Source organism: Macadamia integrifolia, chromosome 3 (assembly GCF_013358625.1).
Source record: "Macadamia integrifolia cultivar HAES 741 chromosome 3, SCU_Mint_v3, whole genome shotgun sequence".
In the NCBI taxonomy this organism is placed as follows: Eukaryota; Viridiplantae; Streptophyta; class Magnoliopsida; order Proteales; family Proteaceae; genus Macadamia; species Macadamia integrifolia.
The window spans coordinates 22879905-22906606 of record NC_056559.1 but is presented as its reverse complement, the minus strand read 5'-3'; the positions used below and the strand labels follow the sequence as shown (position 1 = coordinate 22906606).

Below are 26702 nucleotides of genomic sequence, written 5' to 3'. Positions count from 1 at the left end.
AAATAGGGAAAGTTACATGATTACTCATTTTTGGGTTTCCCTTTACAAAATTATCCACAAAAAGTTTTGGTTAATAAAAATACCCAAAATTAGGTTTGAATTTACAAAACTACCCACTCAAAGTTTTAGTTAACAAAAATACCCAAAATCAGGTTTGGGTTTACAAAACTACCCAAAATAGTGATTCTTCATCTTTCACATATAATCATGTATTTTTTTATGACTAAAACTTTGAGTGGGTAGTTTTGTAAACCCAAACTCAATTTTAGGTATTTTTATTAACTTAAACTTTAAGTGGGTAATTTTGTAAAGGAAAACCTAATTTTGGATATTTTTGTTAACTGGAACTTTTGATAGGTAATTTTGTTAAGAGAACTATCGAAGTGGGTAATCATGTAATTTTCTCTAAAAAATAAAAATGTATGACAATAAAGCCTCGATTACGGTAGATTGTAGGCAAGTTATCACTTACCAGTCCCCACCATACTTGACCATGAAAGTCGAAGGAAAACCAGAAACCACTCCGGAGAAACAAAAGCAATCTCATCCCACACGAGAGAGAGAGATTCGGTCGTCCCCTTCATCTCTACCCGTTCCCTTGATTGTCCCTTAGTCTGGTTTCCTTCTACTCTTTGATTCTTGGGGGAACATATCCGCCTGGTTGTAGTCGGATCTATTTCAGTCAACCAGTTGGTCATTCTAGGATTTTAGATTACTTTTTCCAGCGGTATCGTGGCAGTAACCATGGATTTGATGGATGGGGATGAGGAGGAGTTTGGATTCTCTCGGAACTATTTTCTTGCAAAGGAATTGGGTGGATCTGCGAAGAAATCCACCCGCAGAATTTCCGATATAAAAGTCGTTGACGAACAGGTGATCTCGCTCTCTCTCTCTCTCGCTGTAGCTCGCATGCTATTTCTATGTCAATCATGCTTGATATAATATAATGTATACTGTATTTTTTTTATTGAGAATCTGCTATGTATTGGTGATGCTGGAAAAAAATGTTCCTGTTTCCTGATGGATTACAGAGAATACACTTAGCAACCTCACTGAAAACTCCTTAAGTTAGCTTACACCGTCCCTTTTAAAATTAAACCCTGTATATGGTTGAGGTTTGAGACTTGGAATGGCAGGACCTGAGGGCAGCAGCGTCAAAGCTATCAACTAAACATGAGAAGCAGATGACATCTTTACTCAACAGCTATAAGAGTTTATATTCAAAATGGGCTTTTGAGCTTAGGTAATCAACTCTTACTTGGTTTAATTTTGTTTGTATGTGATGAAATTGTGATTGTTCCATCATTTCCAAATCTTGTATTGAAGCCTTGCTGTATACTCGGTTTTGAAGATGGCTTCTGGTTCTGGGTAAAAGGAATTTTGGGTTTTCTTCATCATTCGCTAAACTTCTTTCTTCTTTAAAAATTTTTCCTTCATTACACACTCCTTATGGTTGTCTTCATTGTTTTTGACATAATGAGGGAGTAGCTTGACGGTACAATAACAATCTCTACATTTTTTTTGAACTCTACCAGTTCAGAAGAACCCGTCTAACCAGATGAGATGAGCCATCTGAAAGGAGGGAGAAAATTAGGAACTGGAAATCTTTGTTGCCTCCTCCCCCCTCACCTTCCTCTTGAGCTATCCTTGGATGATGTTTTAGATTGCCCAGTCAAGTTGATCTGATTTACAGAATTCCATTACCATATTCAGATTAATAATGAGCATGTACAACTCTTGCATGTGAGAGACCCATTACTTATAATTATTTTACCTAGATATCATTAATGCCTGAAAATCATAGAAAGGGGCTTATTTTAGTGAGAATAAGCATTGGATTGGGTTCTACACATTTTAGGCCTTTGGTCAAATGGATTTTCATCGTAATAAGCCATTTTAAAACAAACAAACAAACAAACAAACAAACAAAGCCTTATCCCAACTTAATGGGGTTGGCTGCATGGATGCATACATAACAAAATAGAAAAAGTCGAAACAATACAGGAGAAGGGAAGAGATGTGAAAGAAAGGTGAGCATAGGATAATGTGAATAAGAGGAAAGAGGCACAACCCAGCAAGTTAGGAAAGTCTCAGTTAGATGGGGTCTGCTATAATTGCCCTCCAATAAGCTCTATCCGAGGTCATACTTGGGGCAAGGCAGAGACTATGCATGTCATTCCTCACCACTTCTCCTATGGTTATTGTAGGCTTGTCCCTAGCTCTTTTGACTCCTTCCATTTGGATCATGTCACTCTTCCTTACTAGGACGTCCTCAGCCTCCTTTGAACATGGCCATACCACCTCAAACGGCTTTTATGAAGGTCTTTGTTGATCGGGGCAACTCCCAAGACAGCTCAAATTTGTTCATTCATTACTTTATGCTCCTAGTTCTCTCACACATCCATTTTAACATCCTCATTTCAGCTACATATAGCTTCTCTATATGACTCTTCTTAATTGCCCAACATTTTGCCCCTATACATCATAGCTGGATGCACAACAGTCCTATAGAATTTTCCTTTAAGCTTTAGAGGGATACGTCAGTCACACAACACTCCGGACGCACCTTTCCATTTCATCCATCCCACTTTAATTCTTTGTAAAACATCATCTTTTATGTCACCCTTTTTATTTATGGTTGACCCCAGATATCTAAAATAGTCACTTTCTGGGATCTCTCTCTCCTCATTTTTCACCATTTCATTATTGTCACACCCCTCTCCTATTAGGATATCGGCGCTAGAAATAGTACACTTACCCGTCCTATATCTCTGCCAGGATCTCTGATAGCAGTACCTTAATTGTCACAAGCATAACACAATTGAACCAACTGAAATCAATGTAGTGAAAATCTGAGTATATATACACAAAATCAACTTCAATCAATTGGGGAAAAAAGCTAATGATAGATATATTACATAACCATGTTTATCCTTCACAAAAGTCATGAAGTATCCCGCAATTATCATCATCAAAATACTAGACCGAATGATGTCGGTAGCATCAGCCTCAGCTCAAGATGTAGCATAAGAACAAGTACTGCAAGCACAATTTAGATCGTGCTCATCGAGCTCTGGTGTCCACTAGTCGCCACCATACTCAACCATGGAGGAGGAGGAGGTGTCATTTCTTAAGGGCACAATAGTACTTGCATCATCATCATCTAAAAAGCAACACACAGGTAGTGTGAGCTCCAACTAGTTCAGTGAGGGATGAGGTTCATGCAAACATACACAAATAAGCCATGATGCTAGGATGATACAATTCATTTTAGTTTATCCACTTAGCATACAACTAAGTCGGCTTCATGCTACTACGATGCATTAGATAGTATCCCTAGTCCTGAAAATCGTACATCAGTCACCCAGCGATACAAACCCTCTGAGACTGTCGGTCACCCAACAAACCCCTGATAACCCCTCCTGGCAGTCACGGGATCGGAATTACCATCGGCCTCGTCAGAAGGGTTATTGTCTCTGACAACAATCACATTGTACTGCGGAAGTGGCATTCTGGAAGGATTCATCGAACATACCACGATGGGTTCTCTGACACCTCACCCCTTGTTGGCAATGGATCGTAACATAAAGAATATAGACCTAACCACAATAATCTACATGCCTTTCATAGTGATACGAGTAGTATGGAAAATGATACTGGAATCGCTCGGCCACATCACATCCATATCCAAGCCTATCTAGCATACATATAGTATAGTATGGGGTACACAGTACTAGAATTACCATCAACCACACTATTTACCCATTTCCATGTATGATCATGGCGTACACGATACAGGAATTACCATTGGCCATATCGCATATCCATAGTTATAGCTAACTTTAATGAACACCCAACAGTGGATGGCCACTGATTGATATCCATTCCTACCAGTGGTCTGGCAGAAGCCAATTTGGCTTCGCATAACCACCGGTAGTTGTCCACTGGTGGGTATTGATCCTACCGATGACCAACTCAGAAATTGTTGAACTTCTCGGGGCTTCGCCGCCTCAGGTCTGATGGTCGGGATTCATTCCATTGGGTTTGTAGAGGGTCTTCTCACATTCCATTCAAGCTCGACTGATCGTGTTACCACCGAGTCATTTGGGAGTTACGCCGATTACAAGATTGAAACTAACTTCCCATTTAGGTCAAAATGACCTCGGAGCTCGGGTTCCTCACTTTGAGCTTGGGAATTATGCGGGAGAGTGCAATGCACACGATCCTGGAAGTTACAGGAGTTGAGGCGTACCCCTTAACCCAACAAAACTTCGGATCACTACCTACTCAAAACCCAAAATGAAGATTCGAGAGGTTGGAGAAGGTCTTCTTACCGTTGGGAACGATTGACAACAAAGGAGTGGCCGGGTGAGCTCCTCCTTCCTCGTTCTCCTTCTTCTCCTTCCTGTTCTCCTCCTTTCTCTCCCTCTAACGTTGGTTCAGGTGGGAAATGAGCTTATTTCCACCTTATATAGGTAAAAGCCTTAAGGCTTGTTTGATTGTGCACTCGGCCAAATTTGACTTAACTCGATGATCGGGCCACTTGGACCCATAAGGTGTGTAAGTGAATAGGGTAGGTTCCATGTAGTGTGGGAGCATGAGTGGAGTTTGCCATGATGTAGTGGGTCCCATGAGCAAAGAATGCAGTTCAGCACAACCCACCAATCGATGCCCACCGATAGATGTATGTTCCTACCGATGGACAGTACAATTGCTGTACTTTGTTGGCTTTCAACCCCCTTTGTACAACACCTAAGGGGTTTCCTAGGGATTTATGCAAGGTCTTTCCATGTCATTTTCACCATGCAGGGGGTCGAGCGAGAAGGTGTGAGGTCACTTATTGCTTAGGCTTGGTAGGTTTGAATCCCTTCCAGTTTGACCGACAAGCCTTGCATTGACAGGTAGGATCATCCTTTCCCTCCAAACAGTAGATTGCCGCGATCCAAAAGTCACTAGTATTGCCAACATCCGGCCACAAGACCTATTACAAAACTTTAAATTTGATTAGATTAGGGCACATGTGTAACAATTATCCATCATAGAGTGGCTTAAGTTACACATTATGTACTCCGTCTTTGTTCTATTAATCTTAAAACCTCTTGTTTCCAGGGTGCTGATCTCCATAGCTCGAACTTAACGTTAATCCCTGCTTTACTCTCATCCACTAAAACTATGTCATTTGTGAAGAGCATACACCAAGGGACCTCGTCTAGAATGACCTTGGTTAACTCATCCATGATAAGAGCAAATAAATAGGGGCTTAAGGTTGATCCTTGATATAACCCAATTGTAATTGGGAATTCCTTGTCTTGACCTCCCACAGATCTCCCACAAGCCACTTTAAATGGGCCTCAAATAAGGATAGGAGCTAGGACTACAAGATTAGTCAAGTAGGATTAGTTAGAGTATTCTTTATGTTAAAAGTTAGCTCAGTCAAGTCCTAGAATCATTAGGAATTTGGGTCCATGTTACATTCTAAGTCTATGTTCTGTTTTTAGAGTCCTAATTTGAGTAAGAATATCAAATACTGATCTGTTTTAACTATTCCAAGTAGTAGTTTGAGTTCCAAATCAGTTTTGGTGTGTAGAGAGTCAGTTTATGAATACTATATAGATGTAGTGTAGTGGGCTAGGGCCTCACACACGGACTTATGAAATATTTGATATAGCTTTCAGTTTTTCTGAAACTTTAGTTACTGTGGATTGAGTAGTTGCTGGTGTGGATTCAATGTGTGCTTTGTGGATTCCAAGTGAGGGCGTAGGTGGCTGAGCCTGGTTATCCTTTCTATCGATCTATTTTTCTTCATGCTCACAGGTCAGATTTCTGTCAGATTCTCCACCCTGTGCATCCCTGTTTTTTATTCAATTTCATCTATGTTACTATTGCCATATAATACAAATTTCTGTTCTGGTTGAGCTCAGATTTCATTCAATGGTTACTGTCGAATTGCTCTCTGAAATTCTATTCTCAGATCTGAATTCTGTTCATTGATTAGTACTATTCTGGAACAGCTACTTGCATTCCTACTATACGAGTATCTATAAGACTCTACTGGATCTCCTGATTCTGTTATCAGATTTCCTCCAAATTTTGTAGGTTGATTCTGTTAGTAGAATAGACCATTTGACTAAAGTTCGGGCCCTCAGCCTCTTAACGGCCTTTTGAATTAGCCCACTTTGCAAGTAATGGAATACAAGACATCGTACCTTCTTGGTCACCTTGTTGGCATTGCCTTGCGTCATGGTCCCCTTCAACCCCTTGGGTCGCCTAGATGCCATGACAACTTTGGTTCTTTTAGTTTTTCCTCTGTGGTACTTATATGTCGTTATTTGTTTTAATGGCTATTTTCTTGGTTGCTGGATACTAAGGTTCTAGTTTTAGCTTGTAAAGAAAGCTGAACCAACCAAAACTTATGAAGAAGAAGAAGCAAAACCAAGATATATCTAAACCCACACTAGTTTAGTGTACTTAGCTATTGTTGTGCTCACCTTTATTTATAATCCAATAAGTAGAGTCTTGCTAGGAAATGATGTAGATAAGTCACTTAATGAGCTTATTTTATTACAAATAAGCCTTGGATTGGGTTATGTATGTGTTGGGCCTTTGATCCTATGAGTTTTCTTTGTAATGTGCCACTTTAATGGGCCTAAAATATCGGTAGAAAGTAGGAAAACGGGATTTAATTCATTAGTTTAGTTAGAATCCTGTTTTGAGTCTATTTTCTTTGTTATTTTAGTTTTAGTCAGTTTAGATTTCCCTGTTAGTGAATGACTAGTTATTTAGTTGCTTACTCCATGTTGGAGTTCTAATACTACTCCATGTTGGAGTTCTAGTCCTAGTTGCACTAGGAGTGTCTAGTCCTATTTGGAAACTAGCTCCTAGTTATACTTTGATTGCTATTCTGCCCTCTACAAATAGAGGAGCTTATTACACATAATTGTTAGATTTGAATGAATGAAGTATTGGGTGATTACTCATTAGCTAAAAGCTGAGAGGTGAGATGCCTAAACCTTTGAGGGGTGTGATACCCAAAACCTAAGGAGTGAGATGCTCATTCCTTTATTCTCTTTCACCCTTCTCAACCCCCCATCAGTTCTATTCTTCTTTTCTATTTTATTTTTTGTTCTTGATTATTGTTGTTGTGAGATTTCCAAGAGAGTTTTCAGATCTGTCAAGCTCTATTAAACCAGAATCGACCAGCAAAGGAATTCTAGTTTTGAAGTCCAATCGATCTCCAATATCTCCTCCATCTGAAGTCTGATCTGCCTGGTCTTGCTAGGGGCTGTTCCACATCATTAGTGGATCAATCGATCCATCTTGGAAGAACCATTCAAGGCTACCAGTTGTTGTTCTGCAGAATCTTGCAGTTCTCTCTCTCCTAGGTCAGAAAATCAAGAAAGCTGGTAACTTCATAGCCAACCATCAGAATCCTCTCAACTTTGGGGGTTTTTGTACCCTTCCTAGGAACTACTTATGCCTAAGAGTGCAGCTCAATTGGAGCCCTACAGACCTGGCCGCACCTCTCTCTTCAGCTCTATAGCAGGTCTTTCTCTCTCCTATTAGGTTGGGTTTTGGGCTAGTTTTGCTCCTGTATTGGTATTGTATCCTTGGAGGTTTATTTGATGATCTTATTTCTTTGTTTCTTGGTCCTATTTGTCTTGTTTGAGGTTTATAAACTGTTGGGGTAGTTTACTTGTAATCTACTTCTGCATTAAGTGGTATCAGAGCTATGGTTGAAGGAAGTTCCAAACAAATTACACTGGAGGATGTGATGTAATCCCTCCAACTATTGGACACAAGGACGGATACTATGGCCCAACAAATTGCAGAACTGAATGAGACTACTGTTGCCCAATCTAATACTCAGCCACGTTATTTTCGTGGGAAATTCCTTGAATGAATGAATGAATTAGATGTGTATTTTAACAACTACAACTAGACAGAGATGCAATTGCTTCAATACGTTTGCTCCCAAATGAGTGATCGTGTTCGAATACAATGGAGAGTCCGTGAAAGGCAACTTCAAGCTCAAGGGCGTGAGCCTAGAACTTAGGACGAGATGCAGTACAAGTTGGCAAACATGTACCTATCTAAATGTAAGCGAAGTATGTACTTCCTTCCACTAGAGTTCCCTCCAATTACACCTCAAAAGCACCCATAATTGACAAGAGCATGAAGGAATCATCGGCCTCTATTGCAAAGGAGCAACAAGAGAAGACACCTTCGAGCAGTAAACCAGAGTCAGAAGTTGAGGTTAGTGTCGAAGAAATTCCAGCAATTCCTATTGTCAAGGAAGAGCTATTCATTGATGTTCCCATCAACAAGACTCAAGTGGATGAAATCAAAGCGATATGGTCACAATGGTGGACAAAGAGATTGAACCCAAGGAGATTAGTGTTACAACAACTATGGTGATTATGGACAGCCAAGCAGAAGATCCTAAATGGTTCGAGATTGAAGTAATGGTTGATGAAACCATTGAGGAGACTGTGAACGACAGGGACAACGGACTTGAAGAGCCTATGATTGAAGAAGAGCAAGTAGAGGACGTGCTAGAAGACGACCTCATGGATACATCTGAAGATCTTGAGGTTAAGCATGTGGAGTTCATCATCCCATTAAAGTATCTTGAAGATTGAGCTCCTCACATTCTAGACTACATCCTTATTATCAAGAGCTACCTGAATTTTTCTACGGCTTGAAGAGGGACGTGCACCATGCTATAATCACTCTCACACTCTGCAAAATTCGAGGATGAATTTTTCTAAGAGAGGGCGAGTTGATGTAGATAAGTCACTTAATAGGCTTATTTTATGCAAATAAACCTTGGGTTGGGTTATGTATGTGTTGGGCCTTTGATCCCATGAGTTTTCTTTGTAATGAGCCACTTTAATGAGCCTAAAATATGGGTAGAAAGTAGGAAAACGGGATTTAATTCATTAGTTTAGTTAAAATCCTGTTTTGAGTCTATTTTCTTTGTTATTTCAGTTTTAGTCAGTTTAGGTTTCCCTATTAGTGAATGACTGGTTAATTAGTTGCTTACTCCATGTTGGAGTTCTAGTCCTAGTTGTACTAGGAGTGTCTAGTCCTATTTGAAAACTAGCTTCTAGTTATAGTTTGATTGTCATTCTGCCCTCTATAATTAGAGGAGCTTATGTACACATAATGGTTAGATTTGAATGAATGAAGTATTGAGTGATTACTCATTAGCTAAAAGTTGTTATTGAGAGGTAAGATGCCTAATCCTTTGAGGGGTGTGATACCCATTCCTTTATTCTCTCACCCTTCTCAAACCCCCATCGGTTCTATTCTTCTTTTCTATTTTATTTTTTGTTCCTGATTATTGTTGTTGTGAGATTTCCAAGAGAGTTTTCAAATCTGCCAAGCTCTATTAAATCAGAATCGACCAGCAAAGGAATTCCAGTTTTGAAGTCCAATCGATCTCCAATATCTCCTCCATCTAAAGTCTGATCTGCCTGGTCTTGCTGGGGGCTGTTCCACATCATTAGTGGATCAATCGATCCATCTTGGAAGAACCATTCAAGGCTACCATTTGTTGTTCTGTAGAATCTTGCAGTTCTCTCTCTCCTAGGCCAGAAAATCAAGGAAGCTGGTAACTTCACGGCTAACCATCAGAATCCTCTCAACTTTGGGGGTTTTTGTACCCTTCCTAGGGACTACCTACGCCTAAGAGTGCAGCTCAATTGGAGCCCTACAGACCTGGCCGCTTCTCTCTCTCTTCAGCTCTATAGCAGGTCTTTCTATCTTCTATTTGGTTGGGTGTTGGGCTGGTTTTGCTCCTGTATTGGTATTATATCCTTGGAGGTTTATTTGATGATCTTATTTCTTTGTTTCTTGGTCCTATTTGTCTTGTTTGGGGTTTATAAACGGCTGGGGTAGTGTACTTGTAATCTACTTCTAAGCGGCATGTATTTCCATGGTGCTCGTTTTTCCAATTATGAAGCATGGATGTGGGCTAAGTAAATCAATGGACAGGCTTGGTGCTATTGGAAATACCAGCGGAAGTGAAGACCCCGTTCTAAATGATATAGATAAAAACATTCCTAGTTGGAATGATAATGACTAGGAGAACAATGATATATGATTCCAATATATATGTATGGTCTATGAATCATCTCATAAAAAGCAGTGTAATAAAGCATCAATTCAATGCTGATTCTTCTTTAACCATAATTAGATGAATCTGTTCATAGGAAAAAAATAAAATAAAGAGCCTCGAGTCAATAAAGACTGGGGAGATTGACTCAGGAAAAAATTTCATTAGGAGCTCCATTGCAAAGTTCGGGCCTAGCCATTAATATAGAGAAGCGATGGGAACGACGAAACTTGTGACTGCAAAAGATTCTATTGAAAATGAATCCTTATGATTCATTGTGTGGGATGGAATTTCGCACTTTTTGCCAACTTGATGTTGAAAAATCCACGACCTCGAAATTCATTTCAGACAATTGAACCTTCTCAAACTGTATAACCAGATACCTTTGTCTATAAATATTGCATATTTGATTCCATCCATAAATCTGTTTTCTTCCCTATGAGTTCCAATATCGATAAGAATTCTTTGGTGCATACAAATATTTTTGTTGGAACGTTAGTATATAACCAGTGGAATGCTTAGAACATCTCTATTGCCTCTCTTCATATTAGATTCCAATTTTACAAATTCCAAAATCTCGAATGAATCTTTGATTCAAGAGTAGAATATTCGGAGGACTCTTCCGACCAAACAAAAAATCTGTAATTGTCATCAAAGTTGTTTCTTTTTTTATTATTAATTTTTTTTAGTTGAGAAGTGGAATATTGAATAAGGATTGGATTTATTTTTTAATAAAAATTTCCAAACGATAATGGGTTACCCGGGATTCGAACCCGGAACTAGTCGGATGGAGTAGATAATTTTCCTTTGTTGAAATAAGAAAAAAATCCCTCCCCAAGCCGTGCTTGCAATTTTCATTGCACATGGCTTTCTCTATATATACATTTAAAACTTGGTCCCTAGACGAGACTGTGAAAAAGTTAAATAGTCAATTGATTCAACCATTACTTGCATGAGCATTTCAGAATTGAAATGAATGAAATCTTTTTGTTTTATTCTTCATCATTTAGGGATGATTTCGATTTACATTGGTCTCATAACCAATCAATCAAGATTAACCAAATCATTGATACAAATAATATCCAAGAACCAAACCCGTTCTCTATAAAACCTCCGCAAGGGAGAAGAGGCTCTTGGGAAGATCAAAGAAAGAACTTCCTCTGTAAAATCGGGATTACAATACTTTTCATCCAATCATCCGTCATTTTCTTAGAGAACAAAACCTTGTTAAATGGCTTTGTTAGCCAAGAAATCCGGTGGAATCCTAGGCACTTCCACATCTCTATCGGGATCTCATCTGGTCCAAGTGTTTTACCTACCTTCATCCTTTAAGGGCCTCTTTAACTTCAATTTCACCAATCTATAGAAGTTTTCCTTGTGGTGTATCAGTTTGATGTCCGTTTCTCCCACATCCAGATTCATCCTATCAGTCGATGCTTCTCTATTAAGAAATTTGCAAAAATAATTCCCCCATCTCTTCATAATGTCCTCATCCCGTACAAGTACTCTACCATCCTCACCTTTAATGCATCTAGCGTGGTCCAAATCTCTGCTCGTCCTTGCCCTTATTTTAGCAATCTTGTAAATACCTTTTTTCCCTTCCCTTGCATTTATGTCATCATACAAAGCATCATTGTTCTCTTGCTTTCCTCACGATCTTCTTAGCTTCCTTCTTGGCCACAAAATATCTTATTTTATCTTCTTCATCCCTATTCCTTTGCCAAGCTTTAAACCAATGCTTCTTAATCTTAATGACAGCCTGGACCTCGTCATTCCACCACCAAGTCTCTCAAGTGGTTGGACACCAACTCTTAAATATTAGCACTTCTTTAGCTGCTTTCTGAATACATGTCGTCATCTCAGTCCACATCTCTTTAGCATTTCCTTTCAAATTCTCAACTTCTCAACTTCCCTGTACCATTTTATTAGTGAAAGGTTTTTGAAGAGCTCCTTTGAGTCGCCCCATTTTATCTTAGAACAGATATGTCTCTTCTTCTTGTGATGCCTTGTGCTGAAGTACCAATCCAAGACCAATAGTCGATGCTAAGCAGTCAAGCTCTCCCCAGGGATAACCTTACAATCTTTCCGCAACGGTCGGTCCGAGCTTCTCGTTAGGAAGAAATCAATTTAGCTCGTATGCTGTCCACTTTTGTAGGTAACTAAATGTTCTTCCATTTTTTTTTTTCAAAAAAAGTGTTTGCAATGCAAAAGTCATACGCAATTGCAAAGTCCAACACTGAAGTCCCTTCAGCATTCCTCTCTCTGACTCCATACCCTCCATGCACCTCTTCAAATCCTTTATGATCCTTGCCCACATGCCCATTAAGGTTCCCTCCAATAAAAATTCTCACCCTGACCAAAACCTTGTACTAAGTCATCCATATGCTCCCAGAAACGAGCTTTAACACTCTCATCGAGTCTTGCTTGTGACACACACATTGGCTATGTTGATAACCTCATCGCCTAGGACCAGTTTAATTGATATAATCCTATCTCCAATTCTTTGAACATCCACCATGTCATTCTTAAGGTCCTTGTCCACTACGATGCCCACTCCACTTCTCCCGCTTTGGTTTAAGATAAACCAAAGTTTGAAATTATCTAACCCCTTAGCTTTGCTGCCCTTCCATCTTGTTTCTTGCATACATGCAACATTGATCTGTCTTCTTCGCATAACATCTATCAACTCCAAACTTTTACCCGTTAGTGAGCTAATGTTCCAGGAAGCCAATCTAATTTTATGCTTGCATACCAAATTAGTGCCAAAGGACATGGAAAAAAGAAGGTAATATGCAATACCAAATAAATAAAAGAATAATAATAACTCAAGAGGTAATAGGATCCATGCAAAAGAGATTGGTTGGATATAAATATATAGAGTGCCGGATGCCTACTTGACGCACCTATAGTGTACGTATATATAGAGGTAAAGACTAAAAATAACAAATTTTTTTTTTCTAGTGTAGCAGTATATGTGGACAAGTAATTAGCATCCCTAAAGGAGCCCTGCAACAATGATTAACTAACTGCTCAAAACCCTACAAAATCAATTTCGTCAAGACTCTAACAAAAAATGGATCCCAAAAACTTTCTCCAAAAAATCGATATCAAGAACCTTCTCCCAAAAAATCTTATCCCAAAAACCCTGACAAATCGATTTTCGTCCAAAATCCCGACAAAAATCAATTTCTACGCTAGTTTGATCTTCCTTCAATCTTCAAAGGAAATAGATCTGAAACCCTGATAAGAAGAATCGATCCAACACACTGATCAATCCAAACAGCAACCTTCCGACAAAAACTGATCCCCAAAAAATAATGGATCCAAAGAAAATCGATACCAACAAGAAATTGATTCCAGAAGAGAAAAAATGTATCCCAATAAAATCGATTCCAACAACCGATTGATCACCTCCAAAATTTTGAATCATCCACCAAAAAAAAAAAAAAAAAAAAAAAAAAGGAGCTTGTTTGCATGTAGCAGTAATGAAATATGTAGGTTTGATTTTCATCAAATCTTCATTGAAACCTTAGTTTTTCTTCTCTTTCTATGAACTAGGGTTTCACCATAAACCATAGAACCTTGAAACGGCTCTCAAACCGGCAATCACGTAGTGAATCAGTTACTGACAACCTATTCTGATCCCATGTAAAGAAATATGAACCAACCAAAACCTGTGAAGAAGAGAAAAAACTGAGGGAGATATCTAAACCCATGTTAGTTTAGTGCACTTAGCTATCGAGTTGCTCACCTTTATCTATAGTCTAATAAGTAGAATCCTACCAAGACTAAAACACCTAATTACAATCTAATAAGCAAACAAAAACAACTCTAATTCTAAGACTCAACTCATAGCACGATGCGGAGACTCTTTAACATAGGATAAGTATTCAGTAATGTGCCACAAGGGCCAATGACTATGCTAGTAAGGGTTATATGTGCAAATTGTAGGCTTTACAAGGTCTAGGGAAGGACCAAATAGTATATGGGTCAAGATAACGGCAAAAGATTTACGGAGTTTTATTAAATAGACGATATGGCCCTCAAAAAAAGTAGAATAGATGGCCGAAACTGGGTTTTCTGGATTTGAGACTTTAGATTACAAAACTAGTGAAACTTTGATGGGCCCAAATAGAAGAATCGTGAGAGAAAGAAAGAAAGAGACCCATAAAAAAAAAACTGTTCAATGAGCGTAGGAGACCAAAAGAAGAACAGTACCTGATAAAGAAAGGAGGTTTATATGAGGCTCTGACAAACAGACGCCATCATAATCAATGCAAGTACTGACTCACTCTTGTTCTACTACAAATCAATAACCGATTATATTGATCTATAAATAATCTCTCTATATAATAACCAGAACTGGTGTAACATGAGTCCGGGAACAAGGTCACCTTGTATCCTCCTCTTTCTCCCCTCTGCAATCCCCCTCCTCCCTCTGTTGCTTGCCGCAAACCCCACCCTCTGCTCATTGCAGCATCCCCTCTCCTGCTCTCTCTTTCTCTCTTTCCCTCTGGCTCACTCTCATCTCTGCCTCCACTCTTTTCTCCTTCGGCTCACTCTTTGCATCTCTCCCCCCTGGTGGGTGCTGATGCAGATTGGCTGGAGGTGGAAAGGAAAAAACCAAACATAATATCAATGGGGAAAATTGGAAATATGAAAAAGAAGATGCGTCAAACATAATATCTACGAAACGTGAGGTACCTCCAAACGTAATGTTTATGGAACATAGGGTATGCCAAACATACTAAATCAGACTTAAGGTACCTCAAATGTAGTTTCTCTAAGCGTTAGATACCCCCGGTATAATTAACCAATTTTAATTAAGGCCTTTTTCATGCCTTTCAAATCTCTCTCCCCTTTTTTTTTTTTTGTGATGGTTGAACTGTTTGCACAAGTTCCTGTACCCAGTTAATGCCTTCAGGCTTACTATTTGTGTTTATGAGGTCTTGGTGCCTTCTCCCCATTATATTCTTAAGAATATTCACTCTTTTCAGGTTTTATGGAACATTATTCCCTCCTATAATTCCACTTTCATCTACATGATGTTGCAGATGTGGCTTTAGCCTCCTAATGTATGGGTATGGTTCTAAGAGGACATTGATTGAAGATTTTGCTTCAACAGCATTGACTGACAATGGTGTTGTTGTTATCAATGGATATCTTCAGTCTATCAACATCAAACAGGTATTCAGTCTACTACCTTGGATTCCTTTTATTGATATAATGTTGTAATGTTTAATGTTTTAATTATTGAGGTCTTCTCTTTTATAGTGATAAATTTTGACAATATTTTTAGGTCACTTTAAATCTTGAAATATATGACTGTGAATTGAGGTATATTCCTCTAGAGTACCTCATTTAAGTTCCTGGTTGGTGAACTTCAGATTAAAAGGCAGCTCACTTATATCTGTACTATGGGAGAGAATTAGTATCTGCTTGGATTTTGATGAGATAAATAGAACAAAAATTCTTCCGGATTTAAGAAAGAGACAGAAGTGTTATACTGATGACATGTGTTCATAATATCTGAACTTATGAACTACCCCGATGCAGGCGAATAGCTAATAAGACAGTTCAGGGATTTGATAAGATCTTGTTACGCTTAGGAGTGGGAATTTTATGCCTGATATTAGCCTTCTCTATTCTATCATATATATGGAGGGAGTTTAATGTCTCTGTCTGGTCAAGCAGTTGTACTAAATTTTGGATTCCCATAAAATATGGTATTGCTATGGGATTAATTTATTAATTTGACTTTTGTCAATGTTCAGCTCACCAGTATTATCGAGTCGGTAGGGATGAATTAGGTTTCTTGTCATATCCCGCTTCCGCTAGGATATCTGCGGTGTGACTAGGATGCTTACCTGCCCTATCTCCTTACTAAGATCTCTGATAGCAGTACCTCAACCATCACAATCATCAAACAGAACCAATACTAAGATCAAATGCAGCGGGCATAATAAAAAAAAGATACCAATCTCAATTATTGGGGAAAATTCAAGTGTTAGTTATATTTGTAATAAGAGAATTATCTCATTTGTAAGTACATCAAAACATAAAATATAAATATCCACAAAATGACATCAAAAAATACGGGAATAGAGAACAATTGGCAGCATCACCCTTGGCTCATGGTGCCATGTAACCACAAGTGTCACATGCATAGTCCGAACCATGCTCTTCGAGCTCTGGTGTCCACCAATCCCTGCCGTAGTCCGCCATAGAAGAGGATGTGTTAGTGCTCATGGGTACCATGGTACCTGCATCATCATTTAAAGAGAAACATACACATGGTGTGAGCTATGACTAGCTTAGTGGGTGATGTGGTTCATGCAAAATCACATATAATTCATGATGCGAGATGAAGTAGTTCGTTTTATTATAACCACCTAACATATAACTAAGTTGGCAGTATCCCTGGTCCCAGAATCGCCATAGGTTACTCAGCGATACAAACCTTAGTCGTGAATAGGAGCCTGTTGGCCCCAGAATGCGCCCTCGATCACCTAACGAACCCCTGATAATCCCCTCCTAGCAGCCACGACACCAGAATTACCATCGGCCGATTGGGCTAGTTTTCGCCTTTGGCAACAATCACATCGTATCGCGGAAGTGAATAAAAAATAACACTTGGTCACCTTAGCATAGTTGGCACATACCAACTATGCTAAGGTGACCAAGTGTTATTTTTTATTTTTTCTATTTTCTAACATTATTTAGGATGCTGCATATACCTTGTATCATAATGAATCAACATTAAGCCACATTAAGTAATCAAAAATCAACATTAAACCACATCAAATCATCAAAGATCAACATTAAGTCATAAAAAATCAACATTTAGAGAAATGCTCTTGTTCTATAATAAGTTTTATTGGTCAAATGATTTTATTTTTACATGAGACATTTTGTATTAGGTATAGCACAAGACTAGCTTTCCAACAAGTCTAAGATTACTTAAATCTAAGTTGTAATAACAAAGTTATGTTCTGGTCAAACTTATTTTAAAGTGTGCAAATGCTGTTAAAATCGCCTGAACAAAAATAATTTTAAAGACATCAAAACAAAAGACTTTTGGTTTTTAGCAATGTTTTATTATGATAAGATTTATAAAATTTTCAGAATTCAGAAAAACCCTAGCATTTGAAAGTTGAAAATCGCCCTCACAACCAAAAATCCAGTTTTTGTTTTTAGACTGGGGGGTTGACTTTTTATCCCTTTGGAATTTGATTTTTAAACTATTTTTATTGGATTCAAATAGGGGAATTTGCTTATTAATGAATAGTATTTTAAGTAAATGGAATAGCATATATAAAATCATTTACTCTAGGCGTCGCCTTGACAATTGTTCACCTTAGGCGCCTTGTTCGCCTTAAGACGGGTGACTTGTGACCTAAACGCTTAGGCAGCCCTCCAACGCATTGGTTCGCCTTGGCTCCATGACAACTATGCATGGTCTAGTCAATATAATTATTGTTGAATATTGAAATATAATGCATATCAAATATACTATCTTTGTTTCCAAGCTATGAGCATTCATGTTCATCAGGGTAATCATCTGATGATCATATCCTCTCTGGAATTTAAAGGGGTGTCATTTGAATTATTAATTCATTTTGATTAAATCACATTTTACCTTCAAGTATTGTAGGAGTCTTCATTTCTACAACTAGTAAAACTGAATGTGCTTTGTAGGCTGTGGTTGCGATAGCAGAAACTCTAAGGGATCAACTGAAAACCAGAAGAAGCTCTCTTACAGGGAACTTGTCCAAGTTCTTCCAACCATTTAGTTCACTATCCATGGATGATCTTCTTGCCTTTCTGGAAGGTTCAAAGAAAAAGGATGATGACTGCTTTGTTTGCGTTGTCATCCACAATATTGATGGACCTGCATTACGAGATTGTGAGTCACAACAGTCCCTTGCACGTATGGCATCTTGTTCCCACATCCGTATGGTTGCATCAATCGACAATGTGAATGCACCCTTGTGTAAGTATTATCTTAATTTCATCAATTAGTTATAGTCAGTGGAAATTTCATCTTCTTGTTTTCTTCTGGTGTATTATTAGTATGCTAGCACTCTCTTTCAGACTTTTGGGCAGTGCATGACTTGGGATGGGCATGGACCTGGATATTCAGACAGCGAACTTTATGGTTAATATAAATCCTTGGACTGGATATTGATGGCAAATTGAGTTGGTCCTTTCTCAGCTCTCCTCAGTAATGTCTTTCTGAGAGTGTATGTTGAACCGGTTAGGGGAGAGGTGGACTGTGCCCTGCTATGACCCTCGCCAGGCACATCCAATTGCTTACCATAATCCATTAATATAATTTTGTTGGAACGAGTTGTCAGACCTCATTTCTTGCCCTTCTAATGGGTCCTGTCGATGTAAGGTAGAACTAGGATTGACAAGGCAACCAAGTCCCAATACCGCATGATACTATCAAAGAACAACCAATAATCAAGGCACAACAGTATATAAAAAGGATCAGACCACAGGAAGAAATCAGATCTGTAAACAGACCTATCGATTCCAGTTTTTAGGTTTTCTGAGGTCAGAATAGAACCAGGTATGGAGGGGTATATTAAGTACTGAAATAGTGTTAGAAGCAACTCAGAAAATATGTTTTAATCTCAAAGAAAACAGATATAAAGATTTCTATTCCGATTTCAGTTTCAGATCTGAAACAGGGTAGGTTTCACCACAGGACAAAAAAATAGCCAGACTAGGATTGAGTTTCACTCTGGTATGGGGGATGATTCGACCAAAGTTTCAGCCAAAGCTGATGGCTGGAAGTGTCTCAGGGAATGGGGAATCGATTAGGAAACAAACTGGAAAACTGGTTTGAAACCTTGAGAATGTGTGTACCCAGCATAGTTGTCACGGCGCCAAGGCGAACCAAGGCGGTAGAGGGTTGTCTAAGCGTTTAGGCGAGAAGGCGACCAATTGTTATTTTTTATTTTTCCTATTTTCTAACATTATTTAGTAAGCTATATATACCTTGTATCGTAAAAAATCAAGATTAAGCAACATCAAGTCATTAAAAATCAACATTTAGCCATATTAAATCATAAAAAATTAACATTAAGTCATATTAAGTTATAAAAAATCAAAATTTCGAGAAATGCTGTGGTTCTATAATAAGTTTGACTGGCCAAATGATATTATTTTTACATGATACTTTTTGTATCAGTTATAATATAAAACTAGCTTTCCAACAAGTCTAAGATTACTTAAATCTGAGTTGTAATGACAAAGTTATGTTCCGGTCAAACTTATTTTTAAGTGCGCTAATGCTGTTAAAATCGCATGAATGAAAATAATTTTATGGATATCAAAACAAAAAATTATTTTACCGGACTTTTGGTTTTTAGCAATGTTTTAACATGATATAATTTATAAAATTTTCATAATTGAGAAAAACTCCAGCATTTAAAAGTTGAAAATTGCCCCTATAACTAAAATCTAGTTTTTCTTCTTGGACTGAGGGGTTGACTTTTTATCATTTTGGAATTTGATTTTTAAACTATTTTTATTGGATTCAAATAGGGGGTATTTGCTTATTTATGAATAATATCTTAAGTAAAAACATTTACTTAAATGATATTTGACATAAATAAGTGCCAAAACACAAGGCGGCATGTAGTGCAAGTGCAATAAGGCGAATGTCGCCTAGGCACCAGGCAAATCGCCTGGACGCCTAGTCGTCGCCTAGGCGACGCCTTGACAACTATGGTACCCAGGTTTATTGAAGTTGAAGTTGCAGGCCTTGAGTACCTTGGAAAGCAAAAGAAGAAAATAATTAAGACGAAAGGACCCCTCAGGCTTCACACCACAGAGGGTCAGTTGGATCAAGCACCACCTCCACCGGCTTCGATCAAACACAAAACTTTAGTCTTCAAGAGAAGAAGTAGCAGTGTCAAATTGTGGGGGCTTAATGAGCCTCCTATGCTTTATTTATAGGTAATCAATTTGGGGGGGGGGATTACAATCAAACTGTCGTGACCCAAACCCAGATACAAGTAAGGGTACAACCCTCGTGGGCAATGATCAAATGATCCAAAGCATTCACCAAAATTAGGCATATGAGAACTTCTAAAAATTCAAGTGTCAACAAAATAAAACTACTTATAGATAAAATAATCCCAAATCATACCTACTGGTGGCAGACTAATGTGCGTCCTCAAAAATTAAATAAATAAAAAAACTCTATCAGAGCTTACATAAAAAAACATCCTACTACAATCATCTACGAAACTAAAATAAACTAATAGAAAGCTTCAAGTCGCCCTTGAACATGCTGCATCTCATAGCACCTATCTACTCCTCTAAAATGTCATTTAATGGAGGGAGCTCACAGCCTAGTAAAACAGAATATAAGGGAAACAACACAAAAACAACAGACCACATAAAATGATTAAAAACAATTACTTTTACTTTTCAAAATTTAAACACATTCATTTGCAAATATCCCATTTTCACACTTAGCCGGCATTGGTGGAAGTGAGCTGCTACCATTCCGGGATATGAGAGGGAATCTCGGCCCCCACAAATCACACTATCACACAATCACACTGTCATCACCACTCTGTGACTAAATATACACCACTGTGCATAGTGAGTATAAGTCTCGCGGCTCAACGGGATACCTTCTCTGGTCCGGTACGGAGCAGTACACTTGCCCTCTCACACTTTCACGGGTTCACTTTCTCACAAAACCGCATTTTGGTCACAATAATAAAGACACTAATCAAATTTTTATAAAGAATGCTTAAAACAACATCCACGTTAACTCAAAATACCTTTAAGTATAATTTAATATCTAGCACATAACACATGCCACATATGAATATAACTCAATCCCTACATATAAGTGATCATAATGTCAATTACAACATTCATCAGGCCATTAAAATCTTCTCATGCAGATATAAGTCAAACATAGCACGCACTTACTACAATTCCACTTACCTCCGTTCGCAAAAGTCTTATCTCCCCTTAAAGTCCTAAGTGTCCAGGAGGTCCCAATTTGAAATTAGTAATACCCTATATTAATTACTATCTCGCCCAAGATTTGGGACTATGAATTTAATCCTAGACCTTGATATGAAAGAATATTAGATTTGGGTCGAAAAACCCTAATGGGTCCCAAGAAAACCTTAATCCTAAAACAAAACCCTAAAACAACTGATTTGGGTCCCATTTTGGCTCCCAAAAAGAATAATAGATTTGATCCCATGTAAAGAAAACAAAACCCTAAAAACAATTAATTTGGGTCCGGGTCCCAAGAAGAATATTAGATTTGTTCTCATGTAAAGAAAACGAAACCCTAAAAACAGTTAGGTTTCCATAAGAAGAAACCAACAGAACCAACAACTGAAATTAAGGATAAGAGGAAGCTTCCTTACTTAGAGTGAGCAGAAAAATAGAGAAGTAGGCACCAAATTCCCTTCCTCTCCCTTTCTTTCTTTCTCACGATTCTGCTTTCTTTCCTTCTCCCTCCTTTCTCAGGTCTCTCTCTTTGCCTTCCATCTTTATTCTCCTCTCTCACATCTCTCTCTCTCTTCCCCCTTTTCACGTCTCTCTTCTCCCCCTCTCTCACGTCTCTCCTACACTCAGTCTCTCTTCTCTTCCCCCTCTCTCTCTCTCTCTCTCTCTCTCTCTCTCTCCTACACTCCCACGGTTCTCTTCTATTCCCCCCTTTTTCTCTCTCCCACAGTCCACGGTTTGTCTAAAAGGGGTGGGGTCCACAACAATTTAAAAGAAAAGAATGTTTTAAAATAAAAGAAAAGAAATCAATTACCCCCTTACATACTACTAACAAGACTTGAACCTAGGACCTGTAGATAGTCAAGGTACTAACCGCTAGGCTAACTCGTTAAGTCATTAAAGAAAGCTTAATTTTAAATATTTAAGTAAGATTTAGAAAATAACACGAGATATCTATTCTAAGGTTCCAAAATTTTGGGGCATTACACAAACAACTTGGAAAGTTCCCAAACAGGAAACCTCGCAACTGACAGCCTACTACATAAGTTTCTAAAAACAGGAAAGGAAACAAACTTTTGAAACTTGTCTTCTAAGAAAGACAAGGACTAACAACTTAAACTGAACCAGTGGCTGGTTCAACTAATGAAGCCGAACCACTATAAACCAAAACAAAATAACCCCCAATCACAAAACTGTGTGGGCTGCTGGACCCTCTTCCAGTTCTACTCAATAAGCTTCTTCCTCCTTGAACAAGTCTTCAATGCTGCATCATGATGTTTATGTTTCTTTAACTGATTGACACAATTGTATAATGACAACTATATGCGCAAGATGGTGGTCAGTGTCCACTGTTTGTTTAGTATTCTTGTCTGAGTTCTTCTGAAAGAGGATTTCTATACCTCCCCTTTATGGCAGGAAGCAAATTAGAACTGTCATACTACATAGTTTGATCATCAGTTGATTTAACTACATAGTTTGATCATCAGTTGATTTAGACATTCTATTTTACCGAGTACATTGTTCTGCCTGCAACTTTGTCATGGACTATTAGATACCGTTGCATTAAAATTAATTGGCAAAGATGGAGAGGCTCCATGATGTTCCTGTCTACTAACGTGTTTAATTTTTCCATGTTATTGAACTAATACTCTCTTCTTTTGGTAGTGTGGGACAAGAAGATGGTTCACACACAGTTTAGTTGGTGCTGGTATCATGTCCCAACTTTTGCACCTTATAAGGTTGAGGGAGTCTTTTTTCCTTTGGTTCTCATCAATGATGGAAAGACACAAAGCGCCAAAACTGCTGCAATAGTTCTACAAAGTCTTACACCAAATGCACAAAGTGTCTTCAAAGTTCTTGCTGAGTATCAACTGGTACACCCTGAAGAAGCCGGTAAGTATCTGCAAAACTTGGTGACGACTTCCACCTTATTGCAGAGGCATAAAAGGTAGTCTGACACATTCTTTGGTTACATTTTATCCGCTTCCCCAGGAATGCCAGTCAGTGGTTTGTACACAATCTGCAGAGAACGCTTTGTAGTTAGTAGCCAGATCACACTGAATTCCTATTTGACAGAGTTCAAAGATCATGAGTTAGTGAAGACAAGAAGGCATGCTGATGGTCATGACTGCTTCTACATACCCCTTGCGTCTGAAGAGCTTGAGATACTGTTACAAGAGATTGGCTGAATATTGATGTGCTCCACATGGCTTCAATGGCTAATGTTGTGTCGTCAATTTGTCATGCAAAGTGTATTCACTGGCAGAAGGCGTGGTTTAAGGGAAAGAAAGATTACTATATGTCAATAACTGTTGGGCTCCACTTCTTTGTAGGGGATTTTGGGTTGGGATGGTTAGGGGAGTCGTCTCCCACGTGTAGGGGTGGAATAACAGGGCTAGGGCAGGAAGGGATAATCACTGTAGCATTCATTTCCATTTTGTTTTGTTGGATGAGAATATTCCAGAGAGGAAGAGTAGAGAGAGGGAGAAGCCGAGGAAAGGGGGAGGAATAGATCATCAAAAGGACCTTAAACACTGTTTCTCTATTTGTGACTTTTGTTTCTTTAGTTTCATTGAACAATAGCCACACATTCATCTGAATCCGCTCATCCAACTTTGCCATGTTTTCAGACTATAATCGAAACTTTTACAAAATTCTCTAAAGCACCAACCAAACTAGCCTTCTACATTCCCTCTATTTGAGGACCAAAATTCTCCAGCCCTCTAGAAACTGCTGCTTCCACAAATGGGTGCCCATCCCCAGTTCCTTTGAAGGTGTCTCCAACTTCAACACTCTTATAAGCTTTTCAGGGTCATCGGGACTACAAGGGTTTTCTACTCAATTGTCATTTCAATTGGATCGTTCTCAACAACCAAATCCTCTAGAGAATCAAAATCGGTAAACTGCTTGATAATTGCTGGGTAGAAATTGTCCAATACGGCCAGTGACTAAAGGGTTGACGACTATCAGTGGCTTGGGGAGTTTGGGTCGAGGTTTGCCGAGATCCTACAATGGAAGTGGGATCATAACCCACCTTGTCTGAACAAAGAGATCCAACAGATCCAACGCATGATGGCAGAGATAGACGCCAAACACAATGATTGCATTGGGAGAGGACCATGTTCAATTTGAATACATGGTTTCGGTAGCTCCTCGCATAATTGACGGTAGAGTTTTTAGTACTTGGTTTCTTTACCCATATATCATATTGTTGTGGTTTGGTTTAAGTCTGCCCTCGGCCTGAAAGAAGAAAGACAAAAGTAGAGTCAGTACACACGAGAGTCTCGGAGCTTTGCTCGGGGGCAGGTGGGGACTCTCTGATGCCTCAATCACAGTGGTTTCAACAAATGTGAGTTCTCGGAGAGAGAGAGAGAGAGAGAGAGAGAGAGAGCATCTGAGTCAGTGTTACTTGATGCCCTATTGCATTATATATACCAGTAGAGGGAAGTGGTAGTAGGAATTCTGTGCTACGAGTGGTGCTTCTTAGGTGGCTACCAAGAGAATAATATCTTAACCACCCGATTATGATGTTCTTCCTGTATATGCTTCTTGTGAGAGTCCCTTTACACATGGCATGACTTGATTAGATAGATTTATAAGGGGGTGTTATGGTCTTTCTTTCTAATTTATTGCCAGGTGGCTGGCCCTAATAGGTCGAGTGTTTATACGTATATCATATGACCCCACTCTTCTTTCTCAAAGTAAAGTAAATGGACAGAGGTGTTGTTCAATGAACTAATGCCACATGTTCGTGTCACGTGGTCCTTGCGTGTGCGATGCCTATCAGATGCCCCCCCACTCTTTTTAATCGACACGAAGCAAAATGGGGTAAAATGGTGCCTTCTTGGGCAAGTTTCCTTACCTAAGCGCCCTCAATGGGAATCTAGTTGGGGGTTTCAAATCGGTATTGATGCAATGTGGCCGTTGGCTTATCTAGACGTCACCCTTTGCGAATTAGCTCTGAGAAGAATCCTTGACGCTCTTATTTGAATCTTTTTTTGGGTCTTTTCAACACCTATTTGAAAAGTTGGCGTACATCTCTAATCGCCCTTAACTCGTCTTCCATCTTCTCCAAACTTCCTTGTTCAAAGAGCATAGCTTCACTAGGTTTTCTCCTTCGTCCAAAATACAAAAATGTCTGGAAAGGATATTGCAGGACCTAGTCATGTCAATCCTAGTGCTAGCGAGAGATCTTTTTGAAGAGCTGGTTTTGACTGATTATGAGTTAGTTGGAGGTGGTGCAGAGGACTTTTTGGCTGATGATACAAGCAAGAGTGGTAATGCTTCTCCAACACACACTTCAGATAAGGTGAGGGTGATCAATACCGAGCCCATTGTGATTGTGAAGTGAGGTCCCAAGGATGAAGATGAATGTTGTCGGTTAATCTTAATGCTTTTGTGAAATTGAGAGGGAGGTATAGCATCTCTAAGTCTATGGTTTGAGGTTACCATCAAATAACGAGAAGTATTGTGATGAGCTCAATGAAGAAATCTATTTGTACATGGAGTTGAGGTAGTTCTACCCGTGAAAATCCTAGTACCGTCCTTAAGGGTACTCCTTGATAGTCAGCTACCTGAAGGAGAGTGGGTAAAAGCCAGACATGATGAGCTCAATTTTCTCGATGAAAGGCATATGAAGCTATGGAAAATCTGAAGAAATATCAATTGAGAATGGCCCGAGCCTTTAACAAGAATGTGAAGCCTCGTCACATAGAAGAAGGCGAACTTGTTATTCGAAAATAAAGAGCCCCAATTTATGACCCAAGAGAAAAATTCAGGCCCAACTGGAGTGGCCCATTCATTGTCAAAGAAATCCTACCAGGTAAATCTGTGAAACTCGTAGACCATAACGGTGAAGAAATACCCGGACTGGTTAACATAGATCAACTCAAGAAATATTATGTATGAAAGGACAAATAGCCTGAACTACTTCAGACCTGATTCCTTTTGAGAAATACGTAGGCAACTTGACATGTGCAAGTGCAGTCTCAACCATCTAAAGGCAATAAATCGGTTCCTTGATTAATAATCAAAGTATCTTAAAAGATCAGCATAGTTTGTGTCTCCCAAGAATCGCCATTTGGCATGCAAGGCCATTAGGTATCTGTCATTCACCTATGGTCTATCCACTCTTATCCAGGATTCTATCCCCTAAAAGAAAATCGCCACTTGGCACTAGTTTATCAAGGCCAGTTTTTTCCCCACCCTTGATCAGTCAAAGTAAAAAAAAGAAGAGCATAATGTAACAACGGTAAAGACTTGTTTGAATCATTAGCTAATGAGTAATGCCTTGATAAAGCATCATATCTCATCATTTGTATTGGTTTCAGGAAAATTCACGGGCTCGTTGGATAAGACGTTGAAGAAATAGACCTCAAACATAAATATGAGGGCACCAGGATTGCTGAAATCCATGAATGTTTCATTTCTTTACCGGGTTGGATGCATGAAGCTACATCACCAATTACTCCAACAGAAGCCTCAACACTGAGATGCCAACCTGCATGTATTTCGGTTTGGATTGGTGGAAATTAGCCTAACTCTTGAAGAATTTCTGGTTTGTATGCTATCTCCACCCAAAGGTAGTTTG

General features: G+C 38.9%; 1 protein-coding gene across 1 annotated transcript; it reads left to right on the top strand.

Moving 5' to 3' along the window:
* The first annotated feature begins 463 nt into the window (after positions 1 to 463).
* LOC122074522 (origin of replication complex subunit 2) lies at positions 464 to 23712 on the top strand. Its single transcript, XM_042639381.1, has 6 exons — positions 464 to 873; positions 1137 to 1243; positions 15172 to 15304; positions 17816 to 18110; positions 22778 to 23005; positions 23105 to 23712. Exons 1-6 carry the CDS (start codon positions 745 to 747, stop codon positions 23299 to 23301), a joined length of 1089 nt encoding a protein of 362 aa, XP_042495315.1. The 5' UTR covers positions 464 to 744; the 3' UTR covers positions 23302 to 23712.
* The last annotated feature ends 2990 nt before the right edge of the window (positions 23713 to 26702 follow it).